The sequence below is a fragment of the Heloderma suspectum genome, chromosome 3 (assembly GCF_057233095.1).
Source record: "Heloderma suspectum isolate Gila_16-S chromosome 3, 16-S_ref, whole genome shotgun sequence".
Classification (NCBI taxonomy): domain Eukaryota; kingdom Metazoa; phylum Chordata; class Lepidosauria; order Squamata; family Helodermatidae; genus Heloderma; species Heloderma suspectum.
In genome coordinates, this window is record NC_139460.1 from 95,506,923 (window position 1) to 95,530,658 (window position 23,736).

Consider the following 23,736-nt stretch of genomic DNA (forward strand, 5'->3'; position numbering starts at 1 on the left):
TCAGCTTCCGAGACCTGGGAACCACCTACCCACAGTGCCTCTGTATTGTCAGGATTCGGCTTCAGTTTATTGGCCTTCATTCATCCCATTGCCGAGTCCAGGCAGCAGTTTGGCATCTCCACAGCCTCACCTGATTCAGACGATCCCAAGAGATAGAATTAGGTATCTTCAGCATACTGATGACATCTCACTCAAATCTCTGTATGACTTCACCCAGCAGTGTCATATAGATCTTAGAAACCATAGGGGAGAAGATAGAACCTTGTGGGACCACACAGCTCAAATGTCATGGGGTCAAGCAGATGTCCCCCAATACTGCTTCCTGAAACCAACCTGGCAGGTATGACTGGAACTACCACATCACCATGGACCCAGCTCCAACCCACAAAGCCGGAAGGTACCATGGTAGGTGGTATCAAAAGCCACTGAGAGATCAACCAGAAACAACAGGGTTATGCTCCCCCTGTCTCTCTGTTGACAGAGCAACCAAGGCTGTTTCAGTGCCTGGTATAAACCCAGATTGAAATGGATCTGGATAATCCATTTCATCCAAGAACACTTGGAGCTCAGCTGCCAGCATCCTCTTGAGCACCTTGCTCCAAAGCAGATATTTGTGACCAGGCAATAGTTGTTACAATTTTCTGGGTCTGCTGAGGCTTTCCTGAGCAGTGATCTGTCAGTTATCTGCTTCAAGGCAGCCAGGAATACTTCCTCTCTCAATGAGGTATTAAGAACCTCCTGGATTCATCTGGTCCTTCTCCTTGGGCTTGATGTAAGAAGCCAAGATGGGCAAGGGACACAAAAAGAAGTGGTTGGCTAAACCTCTCTAAGCACTATGATCATGTCCTCAGACTGCAACAACTGAAACAAAGCCTATAAAACTGTACTGGACAGTGCTTTGGACACCTCCTCTGGAACTGTATAATGCTGGCATCTAGGCTAGAACAAATATAAGCAACTTTGTCTTCAAATACCTAGCAGACTTGTCACAGCTGGCTTTTAAGGGTTCCAGTATATCTTTCTGAAGATTGTTGACACTATCTAAAAATTCCAAATGCGTCTGTGGACCCAAAAAAGTTGGGTAGCCCTTTAAAGCTATACATCTCTCCTCTCCATGTTATACAGAGAGGCTTCAGGAATGAGAAATGGCGAACGACCACCTTTTTTTCTTTTCCCACTCTCCAAAAATCTTTGCCTAATATTTATTATTTAGTAGCTTTGTATACTGCCTTTTCAAATGGACTTCTCAAAGTGGCTCACAACGTTTATAAAATGCAATGAATGCATTAAAAACCATATACGTAAAGCAAACAAAAAAGCATTCCAGCTGGAACTGGAGTGTGCGTCTGATTTTGTCTTCACCTTCCTCCCTCTCCTGTTCCTTTCCACAAGGCAGTTGGAGTTAGATGGCCCTGTGGTGTGGGAAGTGATAGCCCAAACACCTCATGTTGCATTCATCTTCCTCCTTTTCTTTCCTATTGGTGATAAATGGCATTGTGTGGAGGAAATGACAGTCCAGCTGGGGCAGGAGCAGGCACCCAATATTGCAGTATATAGCAATAAAGCGCTTAGGTTCAGAGCTGGATGTCCAGCTCTAAACCTGAGCCCTTTGCACTATATAGTACATTTTCAGGAAGGTGGGAAGAAAGACAAAGGCTCCTTTTCCAGGCTGATTAGAATGCAGAACTGGAGCATTCATGTTACGGGCAGGAAAGACACTGTAACGTTTTCTTACAGATCCCCAGTTGTCCTGTATCTGATAATGCTGTGAGAGTTGGGCCAAGCCAGGAAAAAGAGAAAATATACATACTTGTGCAACTATAAAAGGCTATTAAAGCCAGTAAAAAAAAAATCTTTAAAACTATAGAGTTCCAAAGAAAGATCTTACATTGATTTATAAAAATCAGCAGTCTTTCTAAGGCTACAGCTGTAAAGGCTCTGCTGCATCTTCTCATTAATTCCAGTTCTTGAGTGCAGTCTCTCAACAGGGCCACTCCTGATCCTAATAAATGGGTGAGGAAAGGCATAAGGAAAGATAAGAAAAATCAACTTGAGTTCTATTTTTTTGTGGAAAGGCAGGAAGCATCTATTGTGGTCTATAATATCTATAATAAATAGATATTAAAATGATGCTTCCTATGATATGCACTTGCCCCTCATTGTATATATACACTAGTCATTATATATATATGTATTAGTATTCGAAGGTAGAAACAAATCTAGGGATATCATTGTCTTACTGTATCTGAGGAATTTGTTCCTGCCATGTGCATACATACACTGCAACCTAACGTGACATTAGAAACATTTTATTCATTGTTGTAAATATTATATAAATCTAATTTTGAATATTGAAATATCAGAATCCTTTATTTTGTATTAATGTTTTTTTTTCTTTAATGTAATTCAGTATTCAGATTAAGTTGAATTTTCTTTTAAGACTGTTATGTATTGTATTACATGCCCCATCAGAAGGATAAAGAAATGTCCTCAGAAGTGTTTAAAAAGTCATACCATAGATTCTTTTTAAGGAAACCCTGTTTCTTTTATTAATGCTTCCCGCTGTACCAATTCTGAAAAGGCCAACATAGTTCACATATTATTATGGGGAAAACAAATCTCAATAATATACACACCAGAAAGATAATGCCAAATTTTCTTGTACACAGTTATATCCCAAGACACGTTCTTGCCCTTCCTGTTCAATCCAGCTCTCCTAAAAAGTCAGATTATGTTTTGTAAAACATCTTAAGGGGGAAAAAAATAAGTATGATTGAAGAACTCATCACAATAAAATGTTTCTGGATACTAAGAAAAAGAGAGACCTTACCAAGTTACTAATAAAAAAGCAACTCCACTTACATTGCAAATTATTTTTTTTAAATACATTAATTTAGGAGTATTGGAAAAACTCTCAGAGACGACAAGGCAAAATAATTGGTTATAAGCCTGTGGATATAACTGTCGATTTAAATATAACTGTGTTCTGTAGTAGTGTTGTGTGATAATGAACCTTGTGTCTTATTTCAGAGAGATTCCCCCTCTACATCCAGACAGTCCCCAGCTAATGGCCATAGCAGCATTAACAATTCTGTTTCGGTAAGACCTCCAGTTCCAGACAGAGAGTATTCAAATCTTGTTGGTGCTCATCTACCATTCCTGTTATGATGACATGTTCAGTGGAAAATTGTATTCTGCTGATAAAATCAAGAATACTTAGACATCTAATTCCCCATTTACTCTCATTCAAGGATTTATTCAGCAACATAATCTTCTCATTAAAATCTCTTTAATGAGTTGCATTCAACTGTAATGTAGAAATTCACTCATCCCTGGAATATGCTTATCATTATCCTCATCCTGACTTGATCAAAACTAGCCAAAGGACTACTTTCCATTTTGAACTTTTGAAGTGGTGTTTTCGAGCAAATTATTTGCATAGCAGGTATTTGGGGATTTTGAGACCTGGATGTTTTTTTGTTTTTTTTTTTAACTCGCTACATTGCAGTATTGGTTTCCGCTATCTGAGTTAAGGAATTGGTGTGTCCTCTGCTGTTGTGGTATGTGCACATATTTTGTGAAATATGAGCCTTGCCTGGATATGAAAAGCAAAAGAAACTGGCTTTAAACTGCATTTATAAGCCAAACTATTAACATCACATCTTTAACACAAAGTACTTCCTTTTTAGCCATATCTTCAGGCAAAAAGGTATTATTAAACATAATCATTGACACTGCTGTTGTTTATCATTTGTCTTTCTCTGAATGTATATGGTAGAATGTTAGAAAGCACCTGTAGAGAAATCATTCTTCAGAAATAGTTTTGTAACTGTGCTGTCAGCACACATATGTTCAGTTAACAAATGGTATCAGTTTCTGTGAACTTTCTATTAATGGGAATGTGGGCTGTTTTATAATCTGTTTAATATATTGCAGTTGTAATTAGCTAACGGAATAAATTGATTTACATATAAACACTACAATGTATATGGATTAGAAACATATTTAGTTATATTCATTAAATCAACTAAAATAGTTACAAAACAACATAATGGCTGGGCACCCTAGCCCTCAAATTGTAATAACAAAATTGATTGATATAGCTGACCCATTGGGGATACAAATAGAACGTTACGACTAAAAAGGTGGTCCTCCTTGGCTTACAGGTGCTTTTGTGTTGAAGATGATGAATTCTTTATTAAAAGCACATTTTCTGTCTGCTTAAACTTTATCTGCTTTCTTCAGCTTGCTGCTAAACAGCCTGGGTTTGACATTTTTTTCCTATTAAGTGATTATTTCTGAAAATGCATTTGTTGTTAATACTTGCAAACAAGCTTTTAACTGTAATACTACTGTCTAATTTTTAAGTAAAATGAAAATTTCTTTTCCTGGGTTGGCTTTATTCTGCAGGATTTGCCATCGACAACACAACCAAAAGGACGACAGGTGAATAGCTATTCCCCATGGAATCTTTCCTATTAGCCGCTTTGTAGCAATTCCTCCTTACCATTTCAAATTTGGTATTCCATTATGTGCTGATCCTAATTCTAAAATCTTTTTCCATTTTATGTTTTGCTCATATGTCTGATTCACGGTAGTGCCATTTTCCTGTGCCATGTAGTTGTAATTTGGTTTTGTTACTAATAGCAGCTATATTCAGTCTCATGTGGTGTGTCAGCACCAGCATTCTTGTCATCATTTCATTTCATGGTTGTCCCTTGCTGTCCTGGAACTAATATTTATGCATTTCCCATACATAAGACCTTCTTATGCAAGAGTTGTGGACTCTGGGTATTTTTCTCTTAATGAATAGTGATGTTGCGTAGCATACAGGTCCACTTCCCCAAATTTCTTCATTGTGTTGAGGAGAAAGGGTTGACTCTTGAAACAGTATGAGAAACTAGCTGGGTTCTCACATCATAACATTTAGTCCAGCTGAAACCACACATAACCATAGTTGCATTTATTTTCCCAACTTAAAACACCAAAAGCAGCCTATAGAGGCTGCAATTTTGAGTGGGGGACTGACAGTGGAGAGAGCTGCTTCCCCCTTTCTCCTCTGGCAATTTTTCTGCTCATAATCACTCCCCGCCCACCCCCAGGGTGCCACACATATAAACAGTGGAAAAGATACTGGCCCTTATCTTTTTCCCTGCAGGAGTACAAGCAGCTGGGGAGGCTCACTCTGCTGCCCGTCTTCCATTCAATATTGCAGCCTTCAGATGCTGCTTGGGCAGGGGGTTAAAAAAAGAAACTAGTCAAGTGAAAGAAACCTGCACATGTAATTTATGCCCAGGTCTACACTTTAAACATTGGTGCAATGGAGCAAATGTGCAATTTAAAAATACAGGCCAAGTTCCCATGTGTTGGTTTGTGTGCACACAGTTCAGCTCTCCCCTCCAGCTGCAGGTTCCCATGTTCCCTGGAGCCCTCTCCAAATGCCAGGATCGATCTAGAGGGGCTCTCACCAGCAAGAAAAATCAGCCACAACCTCCTCCTTACTTGTATAAAAGCACTTTTTGTGTACACATGGGTCTCTAGATCCCTTACCAGATATCGCGGTGTAAACAAGCCAGCTTCATAAAGTGAAACTAAATCCTAATGAAGTCCTCCCAAATGCACAGGAGGAAATTGGAGGGGGAGAACACAAGCCCAAAGCTTCGCTCAGACTTGTTCCTGCTTGTGCATGTAGAGCTAAAGCACAGCTCAGCATTATTTGCAAACCAGTCCACTCTGATATTCCTTTCTGGAAGTAGTTTGGTTCAAACAGTAGCAATATAAATATTAAAGACTAGTTATATGAATTCTAAGCACGACAGGTGTACTTTAAGAAATATACAGATATTATACATAATGCCTTAGTTCATATAAATTCATGTGGCCATTTGAAACACACATACCAAACAGTCCTTAGCTCCAGTAACCTTTCTTAAGTGGTATCAACCACAGAGAAATAATTAACACATCCTTGTTTTTTTCTTTTAAAGCCTAGTATTATCTGGGTAAACTGTTTATACAGGTGAATCATCGGAAAGTACTGAAGTAATAACTCTTCCCTTCTCCTAAACCAGGGGTGAATAACATTTTTGCCCCCAGGGGCCACACATGGTAGTGGGCAGCAGGTAATGGGCCACATGCCAGCAGTGCACTCCCCCCACACTCTTCCATATACCCACAAACATGCACATACTCAGAGTCTCTCTCTCTCTCTCTCTCTCTCTCTCTCTCTCACGCACACACACAGTCTCCCCCCTGTCTTACTTCTTCCCCACAGGTAATCTTCATCAGGAACTTGGGATGTTAAGGATTAAACCTCCCCTCCCTCCACAACTTCTTCCTTGCATAGGGAAGGCTTTTCTCTCCCCACTTCGAGTAGCCCATGTTACTCCATAGTTTCTTCCACAAGAATAAGGTTCTTGTGAGAGAAAGCATGGAGGACTAGAATATCTAGCCTGCTATATTCCATGTGTTCTTTTTCATCTATGACACTATTGAATGAGAAACTGGAGTACAGAGGGTTAAAGCAGCCAAAGTCACTCTACATCCCCCATTCCCCATACTCCATGGTTTCCCTCTCAATGATGTTATTCTTGATAGATAAACCACAGAGTAAGGTTTGTTTAAGGCCCAGGAAAACTGTGGTACAGTGAGAGAAGTGTGGGAGTCATGGCAGGCCACAGGGCCATATGTGGCCTGCGTGTTGCCGATCTCCTAAACTGAAGGTATTGGTATCCTCTAACCAGGAAATAGGTTACCTCTACTGCCATTCTGAAATTGCTATAGGAAATGAATAATAAATGAGTTAAGAAATACCATTCTGTTCTCAGGTGCTACTGTGCATAGGCTAATTAGAAATGCACAATATTAATGCTAATTCTTCACTTCTGTATATGCAGCCTAAATGAAGCAAATGTAAATCATGATCCTTGGGAATCTGTTCTTCATAGTGTTGAATCCAAGTAGCTCTGTATTTGTGTTCAACTGGAGATAGCAGTGATAAAGCAGCAATCCATGCCAATCACTGCTTTACTACCATGATTCGCACTGCACTGCCATGGTTTTTTCAGCTACAGCTGGGATCTTAAGTGGCTGCCAAGATGGGGTTGGGGTCTGCAGGTTGTGCACCCCTTTTCTACAGATACAAATAGACTGATGATAGCAATCTCCTTTCCTGTCTAGAAATTGGAGTCGATCAGTTATGAGGATCATGTCCCCAGTGTAACTTAACAAGTATTCTCAGGCACTAATGCAAGCTGGTGCTTTGTAATAAAACATTTCTTGCTCCAAAATCCTGTCCATAGAAATGTTATGATGTATAATTTAATTTCTGCTGTGTCGTGACAGTGTCTGTACTTGATATTTGCAAGGAAAAGATAGTCCCCTTATTATTGACACATATATAATTTATGTAGTATCTATCCATTTTTTTCCTATTTTTTGGATAAGGAACAGAGGCTTTGTGAGAGAGGTATTTTTAATATTCACAATTTTTATTTAACTTTTACATTTCCAAATATAACCAAACTCACACACACAAAATAGATACATAAATGACATAAAATTAAGAAAAAACAAAGAAAAACTATAGATATGTATGGACATACGCAGTTTAAAAAGCTTAATACAGTAATCTTGCAGTGCTTGTGCAAGGTTTTCCATTTCAGTGATTGCCCCCTCCCACTGTAGCCCTATTAAGACATAGCCCATAATCTTCAATAGTTCCCCCCAAGCCTCTAAGGAAGCTTTTCAGGGGCTGCAGGGAGGAGGAGGGGACAGGACAGAGTCATTGCACAAGCTTGCCTTCTGCTCACACAACATTAGATATGTTCTTTGATCATATCCGTCTTTCATATTCTTTTTAAAACCTTGAAGTAAATGTAACTACGTGATTTCCTATAGGTGTAAAACAAAGATAGGAATTTAGGTATTAGTGAATAACATACTCTGATAAGAAGTTGTAATGAAAGATAGCAATACAGGAGGATGTGAGTGTAATAATTAGATGTCACTGTAGAACAGAGATTGGAAACGACTGCCCTGCAGATGTGATAAAGCCCTCAGTGGTTCCCCATCCAACCCAGCAGCTTCTTCCTTTGGCTCCTTTGCCACAGAGAGAAAAGCTCTTATCTCTGATCAGCAGCAGATTGGAGATAAGTGCTTTTCCTAGCAGAGCCAGGGGAGGAAGCTGCTGAGTGATTCCTTCCTGCTTCCTTGCCCTGCTTACTTTTGAGCAGTCATGAAGACTTGCAAGACATGATGCTCATGCTTGTTTCTGAGTAGACATGCCTAAGTCTGGGACATTGTTTGAAAGTGCTGCTGAGTGATTCAGTCCTGCTCACTTCTGAGTAGACCTGCTTCCTACTATAAATTGGTGGTAATGGAGTTGGGCAGGGGTGGTGATGGAATTTTTCAGTCCTGCCCACTTTTGCCTTTGACCCTGCCTACCACTGGAATATGGGGCCCAAGAGCATCTCCAAAATGGAATCCAGCCCCTGCTATAGAGGTTTTGAGTGAGGTGGGGGTGGGGGGGGTTAAAAGACATGCTTCAAGTGCACATATATCCCATGCAAGTGAACCAACCTGGGCGCTTATCCAGTAGCAGATTTTCATCTAGCCACATAGCCGAAGGAGGTAACTGCAAAACTTTATTTAAAATACTATTGTGGGTCTCATGAAACAAATGTTGCCTGCATCCAGAACTTTAAAATAAGAACAGGTCAATTTAGCTGCATATCTATTGCGATATACAAGCTGTTGTGGTAAAAACTAATGCAAAGTATTCCAAATCTTTAATTAATATGTATTTAATATGATACATGCCAACTGTAAGGGCTATTTTAAGTTGACATATATCAAGTCCACAGATAAATGAAAGATTTGGAGTACAGGAAGCTGACTGGAGACAGGTCCCTAGTGATGCAACTTGTGTGCGTTGCATAGTAACAATGCATTATTGTTACTTCACCTTCTTAATTATACAGTTTTCACTAATTAAAAAAGTTAATGGCCATTAACTACAAATAAAATGCAAATATCTATTTCAAGTTTTGAGTGACTAGAAATAATATTCTAATGCAAAGAGATAAGTCATCCCCCAAAAGGTGAAATAGCATTTCAAGTTGTCATGGAACATTAAAAGGGTGCAATCCTATGCATGTTTAGACAGAAAAAAGTCCTACAATTCCCCATGCTGTTTGGGGAAAGCACTATTATTAGCAGCAGCATCAAAATCACTATTTCTAGCTTTTTTATTTTTTCCCTAGCCATCACTTTTACTTCTAATATTTTAGGTATCTTCCTAAGCCTATATACAAACAGTGTGTGGTAGGTAGATTACAGATCAACTTTTCATCTGCTAGTTCTAACCATATTAACATTGCAGCATTTGTCATAAACTCCTGTTTTCTAGATATATGTAAGAGCACAATTTGAATATGACCCAGCAAAGGATGACCTCATTCCCTGCAAAGAAGCTGGCATCAGATTTAGAGTTGGTGATATTATCCAGATTATTAGCAAAGATGATCACAATTGGTGGCAGGGTAAACTGGAGAATTCAAAAAATGGAACTGCAGGACTCATTCCTTCTCCTGAGCTTCAGGAATGGTATGTTGTTTGGCATTCTATAAAAACCAATGTATCTTTAATTTTCTTTTTCTTTTTTAAAGGAAATTGGTGTGTTTAAACGTTTGCTTACTGCTTATTTGACAAAAAGGGTATTTGATTTAGGCAACTGGATTGGCCATGCAGTGAAGCACTAGAACCACAAGCATATGCGCACGCACACACACACACACGCTACCTCCTTGTTAAAGAACTGCATGGGCATATACCCCGGGATTACTTGTGAGAGAGGTAAGTGGTGATAACAGTGCAGTGATAAGATCAGTCCTGTAGAACTTTAGCAGGCAGTTCCCATATGGCAAATAAATATTCCCCCATCATCATCCTCTATCAGCAGCCTAAAAAAGAAGCTAAGCACAGAACTGCCTCATGGATACTTGGCAAGTCCTGTAAGCAGTCCACAAGAAACGCCAAAAGCCACTGAGATATCTAGGAACCCAAGGAAAGGTGATATTGCCATTGTCCTTCTTTAGCTGAATTAACTACCAGGACTGCTAAACCAATTTCATCCCCAAATCTAGCCTAGAAACCAAGCTGAAACTAATTGAGAAGGCATGTGTGATCCAGCAAAAATTCAAATAAAAGAGAGATTAAACCATAGGCAGTAGCTGTAAGAGTTATTTGCGGGTACACTAACTGCTAACCCTCTGCCTCTTGAGACAACAGCATCAACCTCTCATTCAAAAGTGCCTTGATATTCCCATCCAACAGCCTACGCAGTCCGTTAGTGCAACTCATAACTGTGAGGGGCAGGAATGCAATGAGCAGGCGATTTCCTACATTTCCCCATAGACCCTGTTGTCATAACATGAAACAAGCTGAAAATACTTAAAATAAATGTGACAGTGCTTCTGATATCCCTGCTTGGATGCTGACACAGTAAAGGCAGCCAAGTCAGGTGGATGCAAGATTTTTCTCTCTCTTCAAACTGACATGCAAAGCAAGTCCATAACATTGTGCAGATGGTTCCCTTGGGTGACCAACTGTGGGAGGCAACAGCTGCTTGACCATGCAGAAGAGTTCCATCAGATTGTATTGCATTTGATTCACTGGCATCACTACCATGGCATAGCCTTCAATTCTGCATAAGATTTGAACTGAACCTTATGCTTCTTGCACTCCAGTTGCCTTCAAGGTTCTCAATAATTAAGTATACCAAGGAGTAGCACCTTACAAAGGTGGGTGAAAGTGGTGCTTAGTTGCCACAGTATCAATACCCACAGTCAACCTTTATTTCATACATCAACCATTCTATCCACAACATAACCATCAGTGTCAATGAATAAATCCTCCAGAGAATTCTAGAAGCTGTGGGATCCATTAGCCTCTGGGGAAGGACCAACCGAAATGGTCCACAACCCCTGCAGAGAGCCTAAGCTGTGACTACCCAGACCTGTTGTGGTCTGTCCACAACAAAATGCAATACAATAATGCCCCTGATATCCAGATTACCTAGAACCAGGCCAGGAAAAACACTAAATCTAGAATGTGTCCTGCCTTGTTTGTGTGTGTGTTTGTTTTTATTTATTACACTTATACCCTGCTCTTCCTCTGAGGAGCTCACACCGACTTATGTATAAGTATCCCATCTAGGCAACTTTCAGGGTCATACCTGCTTAGGTTCCACAACAGAATTTCATCATGCACATGAGAGGCAGTGTGGTGTAGTGGCTGGAGTGATGGACTGGAACTTGGGAGATCTGGGTTCAAGTCCCCACTCGGCCATGAAGCTTACTGGGTGACTTTGTGCCAGTCACTGTCTCTCAGCCTAGCCTACCTCACAGGGTTGTTGAGAGGATAACATAGAGAGGAGCAGGACAATCACGTATGCCGCCTTAGGTTCTTTGGAGGAAAAAGGTGGGATATAAATATAATAATAATAATGCAACTTTAAACCATTATCTGGGAATGTAATACATTAGGGTAACCTAATGGTTGTTGTTACAGCCATGAAGTCTTGACCTGTGTCTACTAAGATGGCCTCATAATGGCAGGCCTCAACACTAGGTCTGCACTAAGGAAGTCTGTGGTCAGCACACTGAAATAATCTCAGCTTTTCCTTGGTACTTAGTCTTTGGTTCACACAATCAAAATACAGATACGGTCTGCACTGGTTATCCGCAAAAGGGAATAATATCTCTATATCCATCAGAAATCCTCTCCCTGACTCAAAATTGTGGCTGATGTTGCACTTAAATAACTAGCTGGAACACCCTGGGCCAGCATGGTTGAGCAGCAGCATCCATCCAGTTTTTTGGGATACAGATGAAGGCAGGGTCTTCCTACATGATTAAACTATAGAGGTCATTTTAGGTTTATTTCACAGGTTGCCCTTATACTGAGACAAGGTGGCTGCTGCCAGAGTCAACAAAGAATCGTTGCTTTTAAAAGAGCCATCTAAAATTCCTATTTGAAACCTTTGAAACCCTAATAAGTCTACCACAAATGTACGATACAAAAAAGACTAGGGAAGGATTATGTTCATATTAAACTTTACTATTCCTTTATTAAAGACATATGTCTTTACTAACAAGCTGATAGTTGTTTCTTCTTCACTTACAAGGCGAGTAGCTTGTATTGCTATGGAGAAGACTAAACAAGAGCAGCAAGCAAGCTGTACTTGGTTTGGAAAGAAAAAGAAGCAATACAAAGACAAATACTTAGCAAAGCACAATGCAGGTGAGAAAACGATAATGCACTTACAGACATTTTACAGCTGCATTGTTCATTATCGAAATGTAAATCTTTAAACTGACCAGTGGCACTCAATGAAAGCATGCAAATAAAAATGCCATATGTTCAAATGTAATTACAAGAATAAAAGAAAATGTAGGCGCTAACTAGACAAGTTGAATATTGGAAAAGTGCTGATGCATCTGGGATAAAATCTGCATCTTAAGGGGAGTAGGAGTGTTAGGTAACTCAAGATTTTGTACAAGAATATTTTTGCAGCTGTACATGTATTTCCGTAAGTATTAAGTGATGCAGTTGAACTTTCAAAAATAAGGTGCTCATTTTGATATCTTTTAACTTTCTCAAGAGATGGCGAGTGCATCCTAGATTCCATCACAATGGAACTGAAAATACACATGTTTTTAATCTGTTGTGTTATTTGAATTTGGGGTTCATATTTTAAGTTACTGAACTTAAGTTACTGTATTATAATCATATTAGAGGAAACCACTCCTCTTGAAGTTGCACATTAATGATGAAGATATATTGTGATACTCTGATACTAGAGAAATTAAGTGTTACTGAGCTCTCAGTGGGCATCTTCATCTAACAATATTTGTTGCGTGTGCAAGACATCCATAATTTTATTTCAGAATTCCAAATTTTGGAACAGGAGTGAATTATATATAGTATACAATTTGTTCTATAGTTTTCATTACTTTGTTATAGTTGCAGAATAATTTTTTTTTTTGCAGAATTTGGAAGGATTTTTGTTCTTAAGGAATTGGGATAGCAACTATAGAAGGAAAGATGGCACTTGTGGGATACTATGGGTTCAGTTGCTTTTGCGGGGAGGATGAGGGAAGAGCAATTGGAAGCACTGAGGAGTTTTGGTATGTTGAATGTTAAAATTCCAGGCTATCAAATTTGCAGGCCTTTCACCAAAACTGGCATCTATTTTGAGAGTTTTTCCAACCATACAGCTCACAAAAATAGCGTGCTCACTTTTATTTTGAGATAGTTGTAATTTTTTCAAGGTTCTGCATTAGAGGGTATATTCTAGGATTGATTATATGATTGCAACAGTGTACATCCCTGCTCCCCTCCCCACTTCTTTGCTTACATGCTAACGTAAATGACTTTTCCCATTTTATTCTTTGGTGTCTGATGCCCAATTGAAAATATCATCTTTTTAACATTAGCACATTTAAAATATTTTAGCAAACTATTATACATAATAATGTGCCCTTATTTCTTAAGGCTCTAGTTTTTCTTCAGCTCCTGGCTTAACTCTTCACTTCCCCTTGTACCCAACTAATGTAGAATCTGTAATGATCTTGTGCAATAGCTTATTCCAAGAAATTTGGTAGATGTTAACTGCAGATTTAAAGGGATACTGCAGACTGTCAACAAACATTAGCTTGTTCACAAGGTCAGGGGTCATCATGGGCAAGCATCCACCAAAGCCCACTGACCCTCCTGTTCTTCCTCCTCACTGCTGCCACCTGTTTGTTCAATTGCCCTCTAGCCCAGAAAGGCTTGACAAGTGAGTGGCAACATCAGTAAAGATGAGAAGTAGCTGCTGCCATCTGCTTGCTCACCAGCAAGCAAGCAACTGGTGGCATGGCCTTGAAGGATGAGTCTACACTAAGTGCTTCTTGCCCAAGCCCACCACACAACCTGAAGCCAGCACTGCTTGTTCAAATCAATACATGATTCCTCTCCTATGTAATTCCTGGTCATGTGCATCTCTCGCTGCTGTGGCCTTTTCCTCTTCCAGTCTAACTCTGCACCATGTCCTATTCCAATTTGCATTTCTTAGAAACAGCCCACCTACCCAGCTTCCCTTGACCCCCCACCCCACCCCCCGTTTTTCTCAGGCACCTGTCTTTTCCTTTCCTAGGACTCTGCTTCTTCCACTCTCCCTTCCCTCATCCGTTGTTCCTGTCCTGCTCAGGATCAGAGCAATTCAGCCAACAGCAGTGGGAATTTTGTCTTTCCCACCCCCTTAACATTACGGCAGCTCAGCTAGTCAGTGCTAGAGGCTTCACAGGCAGCAGCCTACCCCTTTATGCACTGCAATATAGAAGATATTTTATTGTTATGTTCACCCCCCAAATCCTGGCAACTATCATTTGCCATATATCTTATTAAAATAAAACTAGAAATTGAAAAAAATAATAATATAGGTTACAGGAGAAATGTTTCAAGCTTTCTTTAACTGTCTGCTCTTAAGCCTCTCTCTGTATGCAACAAGGGCTTAGAATTGGTTGACATTATGCTGTGATGATTAGTCAACCCACAGGTAGATATGCTGGCAAGCATTCAGAAGTGAGCAGTGCAAACTCCTTCACCTTCATAAGCAAAATAATTTCTATGCTATTTGACATGTTTTGCTCTGTGCCCCTAAAAAGAGGGCTAGGCCCAAAATCTCCATATTAGATACATAGCAGGCTACTCCAGAGCCAACTGCTATATTCTGTAAAAACCTGCAAACTCATATCTGTTGAATGATAGGTATTGACATTCACTGTGAATGTTTTGTAAACTGAATTTACTGCCTACTCACCACTCTCACTCACATTGCAGTATGTTGTAATAATAATAATAATATAATAAAAATAATATTTTAGTTAAAATATTTTATCCCACTCTTCTTTCCAGAAGTGACCCTCAGGAATAAGTCACAACATAAAAACAAAACAATAAAACCAAAAAAATTACAAAATAATATTTATAATGATATGTATTTATATTACACTTTCACTTTACCCCCCCCCCCCAGCAGCTCATGACATCCCCTCCGTGTGTCACACAAATTATAATATCATCTTTAGGGAATATCCTACCAATTAGCTGCTCTTAAAGGGACTGGCAGGTCTACTTTTGGTTTGAAGTGTCATGACAGTCCATGTTCACATGTCACTCTAAGCCAAAAATATGGCTTAATAAACCAGCATGTGAATGAGCAGCAGGTTTGTGTGTGGAGCTCATTTGCACTCACGTCATTTCTCTTTGCACAAGGACCAAGCAGGTAAACTCATACATTCATAAGCCAGGTTTAAACCAGGCCTTGTTGCTGGGTTATAGGTCCTGGTTTGTTTGGGGCATGCTTAACCATAATCCCAGGTTCTGATGTTATAAGACGTTACCTCCTTCCTGGTTGGTTTACCTGCTTGCACAAAGGGAGGTGCAAAGCAGGAACAAACTGGCTGTATGCAGTAGCACACTGCTTATTCACATCCTTAATTTTTTCGCTTAAACTGACATGCAAACACACCCCAAACTCTCCAAATTAAAAACTAGGTGTCACAGAGCATCTCAAATACAGGGAACTGGAATGTAGGATAGGTATTATGGCAGAGATTATGGTAAATTCTGATGAATTTTAGTTTTCTTTTATTGGTGAATTGTTGGATTTGTTATTACTGTGTTACTGGTTTTTAATAGCACTGCAGTAATGAATTTGGTATTCTGATGGTCAGAGAAAAGATTTTGGTTTGAAACTTTGGTCCCCAATTTCTGTCAGGGAACTGAATGCATGTTAGCATATAACATGTAGCTTGCCCCTCAAGTACCTGAAGCACTATGCTATACTAGTTTTCAATATAAAGCACAATAATCAAAATGGACCAGAATGCACTGTGCCCAAGATCATTTGGACTTCTGAATATATGCTTAAAATATATGCAGTACTATGCATCTTTACTCTTACTCCCTAATAAGTGTGTTTAGAATTGCAGCTCTTAAGGCGCAGTCCTATGCATGTTTCGATAGCAAATCATCCTACAATTCCCAATATTGCACACCAGTATGGCTGGCTGGGGAATGCTGGGAGCTGTGGGACTTTTTTCTATTTAAACATGCTTTGGATTGTGCCCTTAGCACTTTTTAATTTCAAGAATGAATCATCTAATCCAGAAAACACCATATTACAAAAAATGCCATAATGTTCATTAAAATGTGGGATTTGTCATGGTAATGACAGGCAATCTGGCTATTGCTTCATGTTACTATTAAAAAAACACCTGTTCTTGACTCTTATGAAGAACCCAAATACATACAGTAAATAATTCAAATGGGAAGCGCACAATACAGCCAAAGTTAAGCACTGCTAAGTCTCATTGATTTCAGTGGAGAAATGTAAGAATGTGTTTTAACTTGCCCATTGAAACCAACGGGACTTAATAGTGCTTCATTTGAAACTAGATCATGTCCCAAGAATGTCTTACAGTGCAATCCTATACATGTGTATTCTCAGAAGTAAGTTCCACTGAGCTGAGTGGGGCTTACTCCCAAATTAATGGGTATAGGATTTAAGCATTCGTATTCCAGATTGGGAGGGAAGATTGGCCCATTCAAAATGTATGGGTTTATAAGAAGCTGTCTGAGTTTTTATTAAGTTAAGATGGTCAGTCACAAAAAATTATAGAGACGTGTTATATGTTGGAATCCTAGTCTTTGTGTAATTTTCTTGCCTGGTTCTTGTGCTGTGGCTGTGCAAATTGTCCTATTTCTTAAATTGGAGAGATGATCAGTCCCTACAGCAATCTCTGATAAGAGAATTGGAAACTTCGTGGTTGATAGTAGAGACTTTCCTGGTGTCAGATGGAAGAGGGCAAGCCCCACAAGAAATCTGTAGCTCTTTGTGATTCAGTACTTCCTGCAGATGTTCTTGTCAGGGCATTCACTTGATCAGCCAGACTTTTAAAAAAATATAATTACATTTTGGCTTTTTAAAATGTTATGTAACAGTTATAATCTCTAATGTACAGATAGGCTGCTAAAATTACTCCCCCAACCCTCCCTCCCTTAAGTCCATCATACCCCATTGTTCCACCCCTTCTTTTCAATGAAGAAAACCCTTGCACATGCACACAGCTCACTCCCAAGATTTAGGAAAAGTGAGAAAAGAAGAGTCAGTTGCTCCTTTATAATCAGATTTTGTTTAAATCCTGACTATGCATCGTCCCCCATATAAACCAGATAACTTGACACGAGGGGGGGGGGATTTTTTGAAATGAAGACTGCAGTCTAGTTATTTTTCTCCTTCATAAATTAACAATGGAGAATGGATTGCCAATATTTTCCACTTTCTCTCAAATATTGCTGCTATCTCAGATTTCATTTTTACCCTACATTATTTTAGAAGTCTGCAGTCTGCAAAGGTCTGTTTCAAAACCAACAAAATCTACTGCTAACTTGAACTATAGAATATTATTTCTACATTTGATTTTTAAATTATTAAAATAAATTTGTAAGGGCATATTACAGTATATATAAATATATTTTGGATCGCTTTCAGGTGTTGTATTGATTCTTCTTTAAAAACCACGCCATAGGCATAAATGATGCTTCCTGGCAATTTATAGAATAGAGCCAAGTTTTGTAAAACATGCTTATCATTTAATGTGATTTATTTGCCTTGTGTTTAGAATATTGCATGGTGAAGTTTATTTTGTGCATATACTTTTTATTTTACTAATATATTATGAACCATATTTCAATGACCCCTGTACATTTTTCATGCTGTCTTAATCCCAATGGCCTCTCTGTGCATGTAAGTAACCTGTCAAGTGACAATGCCTCTTTATTTGCTTCTTACTGTTTCCTTTCAAGAACTCCTTTTCTTTATTAGCTAGAAGTGTAGAAGTGTTTAAAAGTTCAGTCTGTAAATGTGTCCATGTACGCCTCTGAATTTGTGTATAGAAAAACTTTATTTTCCTTTCATTTCTGCCTGAAAACCTGAAATTATTAGTATGCACAATTATTTGATTATCAGAATATTTGATTCTGCTTGATTTATAGTTAAGGGACTATTTCACTAAGTGTTCCTTTACTTTTAGTGTATTTGGAGGTAGACTGAAACTATTATAGAGCTGCAATTTCATTTTGTTGTTATCTAGCATAATATATTATTGGGGTGGGGGAGGAATAAAACCAAGGGCCTAATTCCAACATATCATTAGCGGAACAAATTGCTGTGCTAGTGAAACATCACTGCTTTTTCCCATTGCCCAAGTGGTAGTGGACCACTTCGTAAACCTAAGATCTGCAACCGGTTGCATGAGCAGAACTTTAGTTGGATACTCTCCTTGCACATAGTTCAGAATTGGATTTCCGCTAGTGCAGTGTCACTTGCGTGAGTGGGATGACACTGTTGGATACAACCCAAGGTTTTTCCAGAATGGAAAGGTTTGGGGGCTTGGTCACTAGTAGCTGACCTCGATGGGATCTTTAATGTAGAATAAAGTCTTTGATTGTAGTAACTCATATAACAGAGGCAGGGTTCATATAACCCCAGTATAGTAAGAACATTCGTTATATTTTTTGAGAAAATTTTAGAGATAGCTCTGAAAAACTATTTAGGAACATGGGTATTGATAACCTGTCACAAAATATCCAGAAGCTACCTGGTAATATTCTTGTTTGTGGTAAAAACAATAAAGAGTCTTGTGCTACCTTCAAGACTAACAAATTTATTATGGCATAAGTTTTCATGGACTATAGTCAACTTTCTCATATAAATCTCTTTGTTGTTTTTGCTGCAACAGACTAACACAGCTTCCCCTCTGAAAATGGTTTGCCGTAGTAGTTGTTAATTTTTATTTCTTAAAAGTATTTATACCTCATCTTTTGGTCTCTAGAGACCCCCAGCAGTGGCTGTATGATTTATTTTTAGAAGCAGGAAGCTTTCTAACATTCTGGATGTAAAATTTGCTGTACAAGAGATAAGAATGTATAGACTGTTCTGCCAATGCAACATCAAAAATATATGTTGCCATCGTTACAGGGAGATACGCATGATCGAACTTCGATTACCAAATTCTGAATCTAGTTTAAATTTAAAACTGTACTGTAATGATTAAAATAAAGCTGTGATTTCTGCTGTTGACTCTTCACTCTTTTGAAAGCATTCAGAATCATAGAATAGATGATATTTAATAGAATAACTTCTTCACTGTTATATCATCATAATTAGATATTAAATATGCCCTTGTATTGGCTTATTCCTTTCCATTGTGTTTTTGAATTATTATAATAGCATAAACATTTATTTCTTTATTAGGCACAAGGGAGGAGAGTGGGTTTTTTAAAAAATCTGTTTTTCTGTATCATGGCAATTGACAGTGAGTTGAGATAGCAGTGAAGTATACATAAATACAGTTGAGACATTTTTTACCAGGGTCATATTTTATTAAATATTTCTATTATGGTGATGATTTTATAATTTTCAGTGAAACCACCCTCTTTGTTCAGAACTTTACTGTCAAAATGTTAAAGAGCATGTTAATATAAAATTAGCACTTCTGTGTAAAGAGAACTCTACTTACAATTAATTTGATAAATGTATCTGGAAGAATAACTAAAATAATAAAACCAAGCCTTTTAATGTATTTCATAGTTTTAATAAAATATGTTTAAATCTTTACTGTTCATGTAAGTAGATGTTCTCATAGTTGTATCCATTTGTCACTGCTTACAAACTTCATTGCTCACTTTCAGGAAGCCCAGAATTTTCCAGAAGCACTAATTTTTTGTAACGTGCATACTGCATGGTCTCAGCTACAAATCCTTAAAGCATGTAATTTAAAAGATATTCTTGTGATGTATATTGTTTTAGTAAAATTGTAAGAAGAAAATGCTTTATTAAAATATCAGTTTAGCTGTAGCATTTTGATACAGTTATAATTTTCATTAGAATTTGACATGCGTGGAAAATAAGGTCAATTCAGTATAACTCTTACTTTTGCCTTTTCTTTTCTGTTACAGTGTTTGATCAATTAGATCTTGTCACATATGAAGAAGTAGTAAAATTGCCAGCATTCAAAAGGAAAACGCTAGTGTTACTAGGTAATTTTGAGTAGAATTTCAGTCCTAAAATAAATTAAACATCATATTATTGAATGCTTGTGGTAATATTAGATTTCCTTTTCCTGTAGGAGCACATGGTGTTGGGAGAAGACATATAAAAAATACACTAATTACAAAGCATCCAGACAGATTTGCATATCCTATTCCACGTAAGTAGAAGATTTATAAGGCAGGTGGTTGCATATTAGCTATTTATTATGATGTGTCTAATTATTACTATATAACATTTGTAATGTTGTAATAGCTAAATACATAGAATGAGAGACTGCATCTTGCCATTAGCAATATTGGCTAATCTCCCGGTGGTGGTGATGGTGCTCATAGCTCCATTGCCAGCTCCATCCCATACAGTCTCCTCCTACCTGCTCCACTCCACTCCATATATCTTAGTACTTGTTTGCACATGCATTATTTCTACACTCCATAAGCCATGTATTGTGTATGACCTACATGTACAGGAGACAATCCCCAAACTCTTTGCAGTGTTGCCATTTGAGGTTCAGATCGGAGGTCCTAATGGATATACACCATTGTACAACAACCAGAATGCAAGAGCAGGAGATTACTGCCAAACAGAGTGCCACGTGACCCATGCAAGCTACACATGCTAAATAAGAAGGCAGTTTCCCTTGCTCTCTACCCTGAGTAGAGAAAGCTAATCAGTCCGGGTTAGGGGGTGGGAACTGCTTCCTGACATGAATGTGCACAGGTAGAGGGGAAAGCTTTCTACTTTTATCACAAGGTTGAAACCTTTTCCTTTTCCTGGCCCCAAAGACACAGCTAAAATTCTTACAAACATATTTGAAAAGAGGCTTTGCACTATTTCCTTTCTCTACCCTTTCTCCCTCAAATCAGAGCAGCACTTCAGCCACGTTCACCTAGGAAACTGCCTTATACCAAGTCAGATAAATTTGTCCATCTAGCCCAGTATTTCTTACTCTGACTGGCAGTGGCTGCCCATGGTCTCAGGCAGAGATATTTCACATCACTGAGTGTTTTAACTGGAGGTGCCAGGGATTGAATGTGGCATCTTCTGTGTGCAACATTACCAAGCAAATGTGGAATTGCGATGGCTGGCCCATTGGTAAACCACCCACTGTTGCCATTGCTATGGGGGATGGCCATTGTAGGATTGCAACAAGGAATACCATGTTATATTAAGTGCCATGTGGAACTACAGTGATAGATCCACTTCCAGCCGGTTGTGGTAGAGCAATATCTCAGTGGCACCAAAGGACTCCAGTGTGGAAGCAACTTTTTTGCCTCACATGTTCACTCCATTTTCTGTACTGTCAAATCTAGTCCATTCCTTCTCTCCCCTAACCCTTTCACCTCCTGCCCCAGCACTGCTCCATCTTTTCATGAAATTATGTGCTCTTCATTGTGCAAAGCTAACACCGGAGTGTTCATCCAGCCACATTTACAAAAAAAGGATCCTTTGAATAACTGCAAGACTAACAATGTAATCCTATAATGTCTATGCAGGGGTAACTCCCATTGTATTCAATTGAGCTTACTCCCAGATAAGTGGGTATCATGCTTTTGGGACAGTGAATATAATGCTGCTCTACTCACAGGAAAGATGTATTATTATTATTATTATTATTATTATTATTATTCAGAAGAGTAAATATTTTCCAGTAAGTTTTTCTTCTGGAAAGCAGAGTTGTGCAATGTTAAGAATATCATCCTTGTTTTCAGTGGCTTGTCATGCCAAAGTACAAACACTGAAATTAATTAGTGATAGTCTTTGCAAGGATAAATAACTGAAGGTTAAAATAATAGCCTGCCATATTTACCAATGAATGACTTTGTCATGAGAATATATATGACTTTCTGTATTATGGATGGGGTGTGAAACACAGTGGGTCAACAAAAGTCCAGTTTCAGTGTTCCTAACTCTTGTAATTATAGACACAACCAGACCACCAAAGAAAGATGAAGAGAATGGAAAGAATTATTACTTTGTGTCACATGACCAAATGATGCAGGACATTTCCAACAATGAATATTTGGAATATGGTAGCCATGAAGATGCAATGTATGGGACAAAACTGGAAACAATAAGGAAGATCCATGAACAGGGATTAATTGCAATACTTGACGTAGAACCTCAGGTAGATATAGAATCACTGCACATTTTATGATAGATCCCTAACTTTAATTGTTTTTGCACTAAATATATTTTATTCATGATAACAAGGTTTTCTTAATACATGAGATACTGATTCTTAAAATGTAGGGGTAGCACTTGGTCTTGTCATTACTATTATTGTTGTTGTTACTTTAAACTACATCATATTTTTCTGTGTAGCTGGATGTCCATCAGATATGCAGAAGTCACCCATTTCTCCTGGGGTGGGCCTCTTCACCTGCAATATTGGCCAGCAAGGGGGCCACCCACTTTGCTGTTCAAAGGATTAAAATGTCTTGTATGCAGATTTCATTATAACGTATGTCTGTGTGACTGGATTCAGATGATCGCGTAGAGAGAAGAAGCCATGGTGGCTTCTCCCCCTGCCCCCGCACATGCTGCACACGCGACCACCACCGTGCCATGCACCAGTTTCGGATGACATGCCAACCTGCACTGCAGGATGGGTAATTATGTAAATGGCTGCTGTGCGTGTGGCACACGTGGGTGTGGGGAGAAGCCACTATGGCTTCTTCCTATAAGATTGTCTGAACACCCTCTGTGTCTTAATACTATATCTTATGCATTGGCAAATTGGGAATGCCTTCCTTTCTTTTAACGTAGTCCTACATTGGATAAATATAAATTGCAGAATTTATACTGTGCAGGTATCTTCATTCAAGTTAAATTAAAAGAGGGATCCAGTTAGAGCATATAGGCAGCATAATGCCATTTGTTCTGAAAGAGAGCTAGGCCACAACATGAGAGGTTAGTTAACTCCTCTCTATAAAACAGTCTCTTGATATTAACACTACTGGTTTGATGCCAAAATCTTGTATATGTGCAGAGATGCATTACAGAGAGAGAACTTAATGAGCTGGTTCGCACAACACAACAGCCCACCATGGGTTATTTAACCACAGTGACGCTGTAGAGTGTGAGCAGCTGCCATTTTGCATATCCAACCCCCATTTGGGGGTTGTCGTGTCGTTTGAACCCAGCAAGCATGGGTTATGCAAGGGTTAAACAATCCTCGGATAACCCTAGAACAGATCCATGTCGAGAGGAGCCATGTTGTGCAAAGCAGGTCAAATCAGTCTCTTGTTTTTTCTTACGAATCAATGTAAATGCTATTGTTGTCTCATATTCTTTCTGCTCTGTAAGAACCATCATATAGACTGAGGTGCATGGCTGGATGAACACTTTCAGATTGGCTTCTGGCATACGGAAGGGAATAGTAGGGCCTTTATTTTAAAATGTAAGTTACTATACACTGGGCAAAATCCAGCCAAAGTAAAAACACTTTTAAAACGTGTTTATACAATGGGAGTATTCAACTGTCCCATTGAAATTAATGGGAGTTAAAAGTGTTGATTGGATTGTGCTCACTTTTTGAAATGTTTTGAAAGGTTGTAGCACATATATACTGA

The 23,736-nt window shown here is 38.7% G+C and overlaps 1 protein-coding gene across 3 annotated transcripts in view; it reads left to right on the plus strand.

The window, feature by feature from the left end:
* The window catches only part of CASK (calcium/calmodulin dependent serine protein kinase), a 205,989-nt gene that overhangs the window by 168,833 nt on the left and 13,420 nt on the right, over positions 1 to 23,736 (plus strand). Inside the window, exons 18-24 of one of the 3 annotated variants that reach the window (XM_084843897.1) lie at positions 3,031 to 3,099; positions 4,411 to 4,446; positions 9,410 to 9,606; positions 12,188 to 12,303; positions 20,071 to 20,151; positions 20,241 to 20,321; positions 22,087 to 22,289. In XM_084843897.1, coding sequence (XP_084700023.1) covers positions 3,031 to 3,099; positions 4,411 to 4,446; positions 9,410 to 9,606; positions 12,188 to 12,303; positions 20,071 to 20,151; positions 20,241 to 20,321; positions 22,087 to 22,289 — 783 coding nt within the window. The remainder of the gene's footprint in view (positions 1 to 3,030; positions 3,100 to 4,410; positions 4,447 to 9,409; positions 9,607 to 12,187; positions 12,304 to 20,070; positions 20,152 to 20,240; positions 20,322 to 22,086; positions 22,290 to 23,736) is intronic. The other 2 variants (XM_084843898.1, XM_084843899.1) reach the window with 2 other exon arrangements.